Genomic DNA, 13,248 nt, shown 5'->3' with positions numbered 1-13,248 from the left:
AATGCAGCGGTAAGCAACACAGACAAGGCCGCCTCCTCATAGGGCTTACACTGAAGATTTGGCAGCCCCGGCCTCTTCCCATATACATCCTGACTCATACCACACAATTGATGGTGATAAGGTGCAGTGTGGAGGGCTCCACCTAGAGTCAGATGGCCTGCTCCACCACCTAAAAGTGTGACGGGCAAGTAACTTAGCCTCTTGTGACTCTGTTTGCACCTCTGTAAAATGGGTCTGATCGTAACAACTACCTTAGGATTGTGTGAGAGTTCCATGTGTAAAGTTTTCCCCATAGTGCCTGTGATTGAACCAACCCACACTTGATAAATAGTAGCTGTTACTTTTATTTATTATTATTATTATTATTATTATTATTATTATTATTATTTTAGTACTGTTACTTTTAAATACAAGCACTATGTTTCATGAGAACAGAAGCCGGATCTTCTGGTTTTTCAAGGAGTCCCCAGTACCTAGCACATAATATGGGTTCGGCAAGTACTTACTGAATAAATGCATAGACTATGTGCTGAGAGCCACCGAAAGCGAGTCCTGGCCTTGGGGAGTGCTTGACCTAGGAGATGCTCAGCAGAAGAGATGCTAGATATAAACTTGAATGAATGCATGCGTGGGTGAACGAATGGCTATGGTGCCGGAATAAACATTCCCGAGTCCCGGACCCTACGCAGGCATTGGCACTCGCGGCTTTCCCCGAAGTGGGCACCAGAGGGCGCTGAGATCGGCGGGTCCCAGCTCCGCATCCGGATTCACGCGTCCGTCCCTGGGCCTCCGCGCAGTGACGTCACATCCGCGCCCGGCGTCGCGCACCCGGGGGGCGGGGCAGCGGAAGCCGAACATAAACAGCCCCGGAGTTTCTCGGGCCCAGGCTCCCGCTCGGCGGAGGAGGTCCAGGCCTGGGAAGTTCTCGCAGTGAACGGGAGTCGGGAGGCGTCAGGCTGGTCCGGAAAGAGCGGTAGGCGGAGGCCCTCGCAGACGGGTGATCTCCGGCAGCGGCTCGGTCGGCCGTGCGGGTGACGCAGGCCGGCGACCAAGGCCGCGTGCGCAGGGCGGGACGACGGCGGGGCGGCCGAAGTACCTCTCCACCTCTGCCGAGGACGCGGCGGGCGGCGGGGAGGCCGGGCCGCGAACCTCCCGGGCCTCCCGGGGCCTCTGTACAACGCAGCCGCGGAAGTGACGGGTGGCTGCGAGGGCCGAGCGGTACCCCGGGTGCAGAGCGCGTGCGCTGGGCGCCAGGTAGGCGCTAAATACATAACTGACGTTTGTCCAGGAAAGTTGAAAATGACCTAAGTGCTTTTTAAAAACTCATTGATTTAGTTCAGACATTATATATTGAATGCCTGCCGTGTGTGATGCCCTGTTTTAGGCTCTTAGGGGAGAAACAGTCCGTTTCTTGTGGAGTGTACATACTAGGGGGCGGAGAGGGGATACAAATAATGAATGAATCACACAGTCATACTCCAAGGTGGGAAGTGCTGTGAGAAAAGAGTGGAGCCGGTGCATGGCAGGGGAGAGTTGCCGGATTAGATAGTTGCTGGACCACATCGAAGGGTGAGCTTTGGGCAAAGGAGAGGAGAGATGAGCCCTGTGGCGCCCCAGCGGAAACGCTAGGAGCGAGGCCAGAGGCGGGAGGGGAAACCCGTGTGTGATGAAGAGCTAGGAGGCCTGTGGGGTGGAAGGGCTGGAGCAGGGGGAAATGGCAGGACTGAGGGGCTTTGGCTTTCTCTGAGTGAAACGGGAACCATTGCAACATTTTGAGCAAAGGAATGGCGTGGCTTGAATAGGTTTGAAAAGCTCATCCAAGCTGCAGTAGAGGCCAGTTTGGGAAGGGAAGCAGGGAGGTCTATTACTAACAGATAAGTTCAAGAGCATCCCTGCAGCCATTAAAGTGGCGATGATGATGACAGTTACTATGGAAGTGTTCACATTTTTGTGGTGAGGCCCGTGAGCATGGGCTCCGCAGGCATCATAAATCTCAGGACAGCCTGTAGAGGGCAGTGTTTTCAGTGACCCTGCGGCTCAGGCCTGTTCAGCCAGAGGTGACTGCTCCACACTTGCTGCTTAAGCCTTTTGTTTAAATGTACAGTTCATTGGCATTAAGTACACCCACAACTATCCATTTCCAGAACACTCCTTAAGTCTTCATTGTTATCGGCATCCTAAACCCAGGTCCAATCTCATTCCCGTACATACCTCAGGCAGCCAACTCCATCAAGGCAATCATACCTAAAAAACACCAAGCATGTGTGGCAGTGAATGAAATCATCGAGGATTCGGTTCTCTCTGTCCTAGTCAGGGGAGACCAGTGATTTGAGAAAGAAGCACCAGGTAACCATTGTTGTCCTGAAGTCAAAGATACTGTTGAACATAAAGGCCTAACACTTCCACCATTGATTCAGTCACTTCCGCCCTGTATTCAGTAAGCGTTGAGTACTTACTCTAGACACAGTAGATATTCATGTTTGTCGAATGGTTAGTTGGATATGGCTCCTTGACCCTGATTTCTCATTTTCTCTGGTGGTTATCATTTGGAAATGGTGGAACTGGGCGTAACCCACAAGAGGTTTTGGCAAATGCTGGTCTAGCTTTGTGACTTTCAGTAAGTCCCTTTCCTTGGTTGGGCCTGTTTCCTGGTCCCTTTATTAGGGGAACCAGATATTAAACAAATGGACAGTGTTAAGAGATTGCATAACAAAGGAACCTAACTTAGAACAGGGTGTCAAAGAAGGGCTCCCTGAAGTGGTGAACTTTAGCTTAGGCTAAAACTTGAAGGATGCGTAGGAGCTCTCCAGAAGGAGAGTGAGGTAGGAGTGGAGATAGGATAGGGATTCTCTACACAGGGATCAGCGGGATCTGAATTCCTGAGAGTTTCTGGTCTGTGAGAAATGGCATTGGGAGCACATTCAGGAATTCCTCTTGTCAACCCCTTGCTGTTTAAGCTCAATTCCTTCATGGGGCTGCCAAATAGACCTGTGCCAACCTAGCCTCTGGACTGAGAGAATTTGCAGACCCAGCATGGGAGGGGACAGTGGAACTACCTATGGCCTCATTGTCCTGTTCATATTCTATGTTGACTGACAGAAAACAAGAGGAGGGCCTTCAGATCCCAGATTTTGCTCCTTTTAGCCTTTACTTTTCTTAAATTAAGAGGCATACCAGAGTGGTCTTGAGAACACTCAGGCGTGGTTGAAATCTGTATGCCCTTGGGCAGCTGTTGCCTATTTTTGCCAAGCCTCGATGTCCTCTTCTCAGAAATGGGAATGATAACAGCTTTACCTCATAGGTTCATTTTGAAGACGTGACCTAAGGCATGTGAAGCATTTAGTGCAGAGCTGGATACTCAGTAGTGAAAAATATATGGTGGGATTATATTATTAGAATTTAAATAAGAATACAGTAGTCTGGCATATTATAAAATATAGAAACTTCCTTTGTGTCTGCATGAGTTACCTTAGTTTGATCAAAATTGGATGAGTTTCTGCCCTTAGGAGTTCTTTTAAAAAATCAAACAGGTCAAATTCTCATTTAAAAAGTGAGAAATAGCATGTACCTTGCTAATTTCTAGCCCTGTTGACTCTTAATGTAGGTGCAGTCAGGATTGGAAAAGATGCCAGCCCCAGCTGCCACATATGAGAGAATAGTTTACAAAAATCCCTCTGAGCACCACTACATGAAAGTCTGCCTGTAAGTTCAGTCTCCTAAGTTCTACTTTTTATTATTTTTTTATGAATCTGAATAGCATGAAATTTAATGCAATGTATTTTTTCTTTTCAATGTTTTTTACAGAGAATTTCAAGAACATGGGGTTGGACTGAATGCTGCTCAGTTCAAACAGCTGCTTATTTCAGCCCTGAAGGACCTGTTTGGGGAGGTATGGAATCACTTGGTGAATTGGACCATTCCTAAGATCTTTGTAATAAATACTGAAAGAACACTTTTCTAAACATTTTAAACTTTAAAGCCATATTTGAAATTTCAGAAATGATGAATATTTGGTAGGTGTGTTCTGATATGCCTTTTAAAAATATATATTTTTATTGATTTTAGAGAGAAAGGAAGTGTAATAGATAGAAACATCCTATGTAATAAAACCCTAATATGCAAATCGACTAAACTGTAGATCGATTGGTCACTATGACACGCACTGACCACCAGGGGACAGAAGCCAGGCTCATGGCTGGCAAGCACAGCAGTGGTGGCAGGAGCCTCTCTCGCCTCCGTGGCAGCGCTAAGGACCCCTCGGTGGACATCCCCTAAGGGGTTCTGGACTGCGAGAGGGCAGTCTGGACTGAGGCCACCCCCCCCTGCCACCCCCGGCCTCTAGTCAATGATGAGAGAGAATCACTGATCGGCTGCCTCCTGCACGCCCCCTACTGGGGATTGAGTCTGAAACTGAGGCATGTGCCCTGACTGGGAATGAACCATGTTGTCCTGGTTCATAGGTCTCAACACTCAACTACTGAGCAACACCAGCTGGGCTAATCTGCCTTCTTTTTAACAAGGAACTCATTAGACAAATGTTTATTTTAGTGCAGTGCTACTCAAAGTATATTTGAGACTGACAGCTGATGGATTTTCTTTTTTCTTTTTTTTTCTTTTTTTAAATATATTTTATTGATTTTTTACAGAGAGGAAGGAAGAGGGATAGAGAGTTAGAAACATCGATGAGAGAGAAACATCGATCAGCTGCCTCCTGCACACCTCCCACTGGGGATGTGCCCGCAACCAAGGTACATGCCCTTGACCGGAATCGAACCTGGGACCCTTCAGTCCGCAGGCTGACGCTCTATCCACTGAGCCAAACCGGTTTTGGCAGCTGATGGATTTTCTTTGCCCATTTTAAAGATTCGTGGCTCCCAGTAGAATGTAAATTTGCACACATTTCCTTTACTGAGAAAGTCTCCCTATGAACAGAACAGCTGAACTGAAAGGTGTGCTTGCTGATATTGTTGATTTACATTCTGATGCAGTTCCTTATCTTATCACGGACCAGCACTTTGAGCAGTCCTGTTTTAGCATTCACTTGAAAACAAGTAGAGTTTTGAGAGAGAACCAAGACAGATGATTTTCAGGAAGTTATTTCTTGATTCATATATTCTACCAAATCAAAATCTGCTAAGCATCTTATCAAAATTAAAAACTTTTATTCCACAAAATATTCAGTTAAGAGGATGGACATATTACAGACTGAGGGGAAATATTTGCAAACCACATACCTGACAAAGGACCAATATCTAGAATGTATTAAAAAAAACTCTCAAAACTCAAACAGTACAATTAAGAAAAGACCAAACAATACAATTAAGAAAATGGGTAAAAGTCATGAATAGATATTTCACTCAAAAGGATGTACAGTTGCCAAACAGGCACATGAATGAAAAGATATTCAGTATCATTAACCATTAGGGAAATGTATATTAAAAACACAGTGAGCCGAAACTGGTTTGGCTCAGTGGATAGAGCGTCAGCCTGCGGACTGAAGGGTCCCAGGTTCGATTCCGGTCAAGGGCACGTGCCTTGGTTGCGGGCACATCCCCAGTGGGAGGTGTGCAGGAGGCAGCTGATCGATGTTTCTCTCTCATCGATGTTTCTAACTCTCTATCCCTCTTCCTTCCTCTCTGTAAAAAATCAATAAAATATATTTAAAAAAACACAAAAAAAACACACAGTGAGCTCTGGCCTGTTTGCTCCAGTTGGTTGGAGTCATCCAATAGACCAAGGTTGCAGATACGAGCCTGGGTCAGGGCACATACAAGAATCAACCAATGCATACATAAATGAGTGGAACAACAAATCCATATTTATCCCTCCCACCTCCACCCCTTCCTCTCTCAAATCAATAAAAAATTTTAAACACAATGAGATATCGCTATGATAACACTAAATGCTGGTGAGAATGCAGAGAAACTGAATTATTCATTCATTAGGTGTGGGAATGTAAAATGGTACAGCCTCTTTGGAGCACAGTTTAGCAGTTTATTTATTTATTTATTTTTTATTTTTATTTTTTTAAAATATATTTTATTGATATTTTACAGAGAGGAAAGGAGAGGGATAGAGAGCTAGAAACATTGATGAGAGAGAAACATCGATCAGCTGCCTCCTGCACACCTCCCACTGGGGATGTGCCCGCAACCAAGGTACATGCCCTTGACCGGAATCGAACCCGGGACCCTTCAGTCCGCAGGCCGACGCTCTATCCACTGAGCCAAACCGGTTTCGGCAGCAGTTTATTTTTTGAATGCATCTTTATTAAAGCTGGGGGCAGTGAAGCAATGAAGGGCCTAGGATAGAAGAAGTAATAGGCTAAGTTTTAGGTTGATAATTTTGTATGGCCTGCAAATGATGCTATAAATATCCAAATGGCCTTTGGCAGAAAAAAAGTTCCCCATCCCTGTCTTAAACAGACTAAACATGTACCCATCATACAACATAGCAGTTGCACACCTGAGCATTTATTCTAGAGAAATGAAAACAACTTCCCACCAAAACTTGTATATGCATGTTCATAGCAGCTTTATTAGTAAGAGCCTAAAGGTAGAAATAAGCTAGATGTCCTTCAAATGGGTGAATAGTTAAACTATAATACACTCATACCATGGAGTATACTCAGTAATAAAAAGGAACAAACTACCGATACAACAACTTGACCAAATCTCCAGAGAGTTTTACTAAGTAAAAAGCCAATCCCAAATGAAATGGACTGGGTGATTTCATTTATATTATTCTCTTGAAATAACAAATGTATAAACTGGAGAAATTTAGGAGTAGGTGTGGCTGTAAAGGGGTAGAAGGAAAGAGCCTTTGGTGGTGGTATAGTTTTTAAAAAAAAAAAAAATTATATATATTTTATTGATTTCAGAGAGGAAGGGAGAGCGAGAGAAAGAGAAACATCAATGATGAGAAAGAATCACTGATCGGCTGCCTCCTGCACGCCCCCTACTGGGGATGGAGCCTGCAACCCAGGCATGTGCCCTTGACCGGAATTGAACCTTGGGACCCTTTAGTCCACAGGCCAACGCTCTATCCACTGAGCCAAACCGGCTAGGGCGGTGGTATAGTTCTTTATCTTGATTGTGGTGGTTACATGAAACTACCTATGTGGTAAAATTGCAAAGAACTATGCATATGCACACACATAAGCAAACAAATACGAGTGCATATATAAATGGTAAACTCTGAATAAACTGGTTTATCAATTTCAGTTTCCTGGTTTTAATATCATACTATATTATACAAGATGTTAGCATTGGGGGAGGCTGGGTAGAAGGTGCATGGAACCTTCCTGTACATTTCTTTGCAATTGCCTGACACTCTAATTTTTGAAAGTCAAAAGTTTAAGAAAAAACTTGGAGTGGTGAACAATACAATATACAGAGAATGTATTGCCTGGCTGGTATGGCTTAGTGGTTGAGTGTCGACTCATAAACTAGGAGGTCACGGTTCAATGATTCCCGGTCAGGACACATGTCCGGGTTACAAGCTCCATCCCTAGTAGGGAGCATGTGGGAGGCAGCCAATCGATTATTACTTTTCATCATTGATGTTTCTATCTCTCTCCCTTTCCCTTCCTCTCTCTGAAATCAATTTTTTAAAAAACCAACAATATACAGAGAATGTATTATAGAATTGTACACCTAAAACCTATATAATTTTATTAACCAATGTCACCCCAATAAATTCAATAAAAAATAAAATGATTTTTTTTTTTTTTTTAATTTAAGAAAAAAAATCTTTGTATCCTTTGCATGTCAGGTATAAAACCTGGTTCCTGGGAATATAGCTATAAACAGACATGGCCTCTGTCTCATGGAGTAATGGTCTTGATTATGTTGGGTAGGCAACCAGGTTGAACAATTAATGGCAAAAATGATGACTATTATGAAAGGGGAAATATGTGGGACCTATATGTGAGAGAGCATAGCAAGTGATTGAGCTTCATCTTGGGGATCTGGAGGGAACAATTAAAATGAAGACTTAAAGGGTGAAGAGGCATTAGCAATGTGAAGAGTTACAGGAAGAACATCCCAGGCAGGTCCAATACTCCAGTGCCATTCAATAAAATACTGCCTTTTTTGGAGGAGGAGGAAAGCAATTGACAGGATTAGTTATTAGAGTCTAGATTGATGACGATAGTAGTTTGCTAATAGCATTATCCTATCCTTAGGTTGATGCTGCCTTACCCTTGGACATACTAACCTACGAAGAGAAGACCTTGTCAGCCATCTTGAGAATATGTAGCAGGTACGACAAACAGCATTTCTAATATAAGGGAGCAGAAAGATGGATGGGGAAATAGAGCCAATATGCTCTTTTCTGAGAATAAGAAGAGCGTTGTCATTGTGAACTCTGAGCATCTTTTGGAAGTTTAAACTGGGAAGAACATGAACATTCATCTAGCAGGAGCTTACACCCTAGAGAGCAAAACGTGGATTTGCTTACAACTGTAGTGTTTCCCAATTGATGGTGATGGTTTCAACTTCAGAAATATAGCCCTAGCCGGTTTGGCTCAGTGGATAGAGTATCGCCTACAGACTGAAGGGTCAAGGGATCGATTCCAGTCAAGGGCACATGCCTGGGTTCCAGGCTCAATCCCCAGTAGGGGGCGTGCAGGAGGCAGCCAATCAATGATTCTTTCTCATCATTGATGTTTCTATCTCTCCCTCTCCCTTCCACTCTGAAATTAATTAAAAAATATATATTTTTAAAAAATTAGTATATTTTTAAAATTCAGAAATACTTATTTTAGAAACATTTCTAATTGTGGTTCATTTTATTCTCTGTCTATAATATACTATGCTTTAAAGTTTTCTCATTTAAATTGAGTTTTCTGAACTGTCACAAAAGTACTTGGGAGATGTTGCAGGGACACATCTTTATGCTTTCTCAATTTTTCTGCAGTGGTCTTGTCAGATTGTGGAGCTCTTTGACCCTGTTAGGATCCTATAAAGGCAAGAAATGTGCCTTCAGAGTGATTCAGGTAAAGACTTATTTGTTCACATATTCCAAACAAGGCTGAGTAGTGGATCAAACTGCTTTTTAGAATGTGTTCCATTTTTTTGCTTGCATAACTCTTGTTTGGTTACTAACATCCAGGAATCCAGGCATTCATTGCTTCTGGAAACATGAGACAAAGCACTTAGAGTTTAGTTTGTATGGGAAGAGTTTTGGGATAAAACTTGGAACCTTGTGGAGAAATCTTAACTTTCACTTACTGCATAATGCCTAGTGACTTGTGTATTGGAATGCTCTTTCTGAGCTCATCATGACCACTTGTTTATCTGCGGCTACCTCTCAGAATGCTTGTTAAAATGCTACTGCATCAGCTTGGCTTATCCTGTAAACTAGGCATGTTTCTACATTGCCCTGCATTTCAGTGCAATTTTCTCCTGATAACTGTGTAAACATGTTTCTTTCTCTTATAGGTTTCTCCATTTCTCCTTGCATTATCTGGTAATAGTAGGGAACTAGTATTGGATTGAATAGTCTTCAATTTCAGAAACAGTCCCTGCTCTCAAAACTATCTTTTGGTGCCAGCATAATGCTTGATGACTGAAACAGGCTCAGTGCTCCTGTTGATGGAATCTGAGGGTGCCGAAGATGTTCCCCGTAATTTCCAGCCATCGTCTCTGGTGGTGTAGCCTTCAGAGGAGAATCTGCCTGAACCAACCAGTTGTAAGCAGGCAGCACTTTCAGCATATGCACATCCGAGTTGGAGATCGGGCTGAACTCAGCAGAGCCTTCACACAGAGGGATGTGGTTGCTTTCTCAGAACTAACAGGGGATGTCAATCCTTTGCATTTAAATGAAGATTTTGCAAAACACACCAAGTTTGGAAAGACAATTGTGCATGGAGTTTTGATCAATGGACTTATTTCAGCTCTCCTGGGTACTAAAATGCCAGGCCCAGGCTGTGTATTTATTTCCCAGGAAATTCACTTTCCAGCCCCTTTATACGTTGGAGAAGTTGTTGTAGCTTCTGCAGAAGTGAAAAGGCTGAAGCGGTTCATTGCTGTTATTGCTGTGTCATGCTTTGTAAGAGAAAGTGAAAAGACTGTTATGGAAGGCTGCGTTAAAGTTATGGTCCCAGAAGCTCCCAACCCCTGAAATAGGTGTTTAAAGATGCAAGTTCAGGCATCAGTGTTACTGTTATTGAAGAGCCTCTCTGGAAAACGGATTGGTGCTCTTCAACAAGGAGTGGCCAGCGGACCCAGCAGCCCACAGTGGGGGAGGGCAGCAGGTAGCGAGGTGTTCACATGTCCACTTTCTATTTTGGCCTTAGGCTTCATACAGACGAGTCTATCATCTAAGTTTGTAAATTTGAAAAAATATGGGGAAAGTTATTTAGCTCAAAGTTCTAATTTTAGGATTTTAAACCAAGTTAAATTTGCATTTGGATAACAAACTTACCTATATCTGTGTAGAATAAATTTCTCAGTGAATTTATAGCTATGTAGCATTTAATTTTTGACGGCAACTAGAATAGAAGTTGGGTCATCTTTGAACACCTGTCTTTTACCAATAAATATTCTTAGATACTGTTCTCCAGTAGTTTCTGGGTCAGAGTGTTGTGTAATTTGTTACTCTTTATACCAAGATGGCATCTTGCTTAACCTTCAAGTGGTACATGCCTCTCATATGGTTTCTTGTTATCAGAGAAAGATTTAAACTCAGTTATGTAAACTCTTGGTCTAATCTATAAAATGGGGGTAATAACACCTACCACAGGATTGTTGAAGATACAAATAGCAAAGCACCTAGCCTGTAAACAGTAGCTACTATTGTTCCTTCTCCCCTGTGAATGAGGTTAGAGGTTTTCCTGAGTTTAAAGCTAACTGGCCCGCAGGTAAACAGGCCAGTCTTTCATGATGTCAACCAATCTCTTGGTATTTTAAACCTGGAATAGCTCTTGAGTGCAAAATTTCTATTTTAGCAATCCAGATTATTTCCTCCCTTCCTTGATAATGTGGGTTCCCCCCTGTATATAAATAATATATACTTAATGTAAAAAATTTTATAAGAAATAAAAGGTATAAGGAACACCGTGGAGGCCAAGTTCTTCAGAGTTTGGGGACATTAAAGAGAAAATGTGCCTAATGTGTTAGTATTCAGTGGTCATCCCCAACACAGCTAACCCTTTTAAGATAATCTGTAACAGAACATGCATGTGACCCACCTGAATGGCTCTGACCATAGCAAGATGCTTTGATCAGGAAAGTAAGATCAAGTGTAATTGTTTGGATCAGCCCACATTTCCTGGAAAAATGTTTTTTCTCCTAGTAGATTAGTAACTAGATTTTTTATTTTAGTTTTTTACATTAAGGGGATCAGTTAAATGGATTACTTGAAAGAATTAATCCTAGTCACTAGAGGGCAGTGATGTGTGTAAAGTATTTTTAAACTTGTTTAATATTGTACCATAACTCTAGTTTGTGACTGAAGTAAAAATAATCAAAATCAATGTGAGAAACAAGGGTGCCATTCTCATGATTTCAGAATGGGCAGCATTCACAGGCTCAGATCCACCGGAAGAAGGCTTGCTGATAGATAAAACACTACACATGTTGAAAATTTGATATAACGTTGAAAAAATGAGGAACTTGCACAATATGAGGACTTGAAGCCATATTCAAATTCTATAGAACTCATTCTCTGTGACTTAGCAGCAGTCTTGAAATGGAGTGTGATATTATCATTAATACTAATAGCTACCATTTCTTCAATACTTGATGAGCCTATTTTCTACATTAACTAATCCTTTGAACAACTTTGTGAAGTTAAACTTATGTTGTCCTATTTTATAGGTAAGGAAACAGACTAATGCTGTGTGACTTGCCCAGGGTTGTACAGCGAGTATGCAAGAGAGCTGGGATTCAGACGGGCCTGCCTGGCTCCAAACATTTCTTTTTTACATCACCCTGTGTCTTATAATGTTCCCATTACTAAAGCAATGTCAGTTTCTATAATAGTATCTTTTTATGGCCTTTAAAAGTATCTGGAAAGTCGTTCTATACAATTTTTCTTATATTCAGAATGTTCTAGATCTTATCCCCTGCTACAGTTGTAGCATTTTTCTATATACTATTACTTTATGGCTTCCACCCATACCTATTCCTACCCTTTTTCTAAGTTGACATTCAGTGATTAATTGTCTCCAGAGCAGATTTACTGAAAGAGTTATTCTAAAGGTGAAAAATTAAGTGCAGGCCAAATATTTGGGGGGGGGGGGCAAGGCAGGAAGGGAAGGGGTGTCAGACTGGCTGTTAGCTGATTTATATTGTATAACTCAAAAGTATTTTCTCAAGCTCATTTCCTTTTTAATGCTCCCTAGGGGTCATGATCTTTGATCTCTATAAATCAGTAAAAAGTTGAATAGATGAGTAGGCAAGAAGTTAGGGATGCTTCTCTGTAAATGATGATTTGTTATTTTTACTCAGAGCCAAGATTTTCAAACCAGTTATGTTAAATCTGGCAACAAGAAAAACTAGCGCATTGGCTTTTTCATTTTGAATCCTGTATGGGTAAGCTGCTGGAAAGAATGACTTCTAATGGAAGTGTGGGTGACCCTCAAATTGGGAAATCTTCCAGATAACAGAGATGGCTTTGACCGTGTGAGGTCACACATGGAAGTGAGTACAAATGTCTGACTAAAATAGGCCAAAGTGTACTAGTACTTTCCACATAGGTGCATTATAAGACTACAATTTATGCAATGTTTGAGTGTCACAGGAAGATATACTCATCTTAAGCAATTTCAGCCTAATGTACTGGAAAATTGCTTAACAGATTTTTATATTCTATTAGAAACATTTCCATATTGGTAAAATGCCACGTTTCTTTTTCTGAGCAGCAAATCTTGAGTAACAGAGGAGAAAGCCTCACCACAGCCACCATTCATCTTGTGGACTTGACTTGTATATTCATCTAGAAAAACAAGAAATTGCTAAATGCACGCTGGTACCTCTTAGGTAACTACAGGTTTTCATTTTGTGCTAAATTACTAGCCTTTTTTTTTTTTAATGTTCTTAGAGTATGATTCAGAGCAATTTACTCCCAAAGAAAATTGCTATTAAATTACATCTATTAAATTTTTATATTAAAACATACTCCACCAAGGGCTGTCACTCTGAGCAGCTGTGCCACTCTGAATGCTTCATATGTTGGCATAATTTATTAACTGGCTCTGTCTGAGCAGAATGGGAGCACTGTGGAATGTCTCTTAGGCTGCAC

General features: G+C 41.9%; 2 protein-coding genes across 2 annotated transcripts; both read left to right on the top strand.

The window, feature by feature from the left end:
- Nucleotides 1-822: 822 nt before the first annotated feature.
- On the top strand, nt 823-12,028 carry RPP14 (ribonuclease P/MRP subunit p14). The gene is made up of 6 exons (XM_080671925.1): nt 823-1,254; nt 3,605-3,702; nt 3,805-3,889; nt 8,186-8,262; nt 8,920-8,998; nt 9,444-12,028. The coding sequence occupies exons 2-6, from the start codon at nt 3,626-3,628 to the stop codon at nt 9,498-9,500; spliced, it is 375 nt and encodes a 124-aa protein (XP_080528051.1). The 5' UTR covers nt 823-1,254; nt 3,605-3,625; the 3' UTR covers nt 9,501-12,028.
- On the top strand, nt 9,619-10,125 carry HTD2 (hydroxyacyl-thioester dehydratase type 2; the record flags this gene model as incomplete). The annotated part of the gene is made up of 1 exon (XM_080671924.1): nt 9,619-10,125. The coding sequence occupies one exon, from the start codon at nt 9,619-9,621 to the stop codon at nt 10,123-10,125; it is 507 nt and encodes a 168-aa protein (XP_080528050.1).
- Nucleotides 12,029-13,248: the final 1,220 nt, after the last annotated feature.

The sequence above is a fragment of the Plecotus auritus genome, assembly GCF_963455305.1.
Source record: "Plecotus auritus genome assembly, chromosome: 6".
NCBI lineage: Eukaryota > Metazoa > Chordata > Mammalia > Chiroptera > Vespertilionidae > Plecotus > Plecotus auritus.
This window is presented reverse-complemented; position numbering and strand designations above follow the sequence as displayed.

Excerpts from the sequence above, each read along its gene's own strand:
- RPP14 (XM_080671925.1), top strand. The coding sequence starts at position 3,626 with ATGCCAGCCCCAGCTGCCACATATGAGAGAATAGTTTACAAAAATCCC. Across the intron at positions 3,703-3,804 it reads CACTACATGAAAGTCTGCCT|AGAATTTCAAGAACATGGGG; the intron begins GTAAGTTCAGTC and ends TGTTTTTTACAG. Across the intron at positions 8,263-8,919 it reads ATCTTGAGAATATGTAGCAG|TGGTCTTGTCAGATTGTGGA; the intron begins GTACGACAAACA and ends ATTTTTCTGCAG.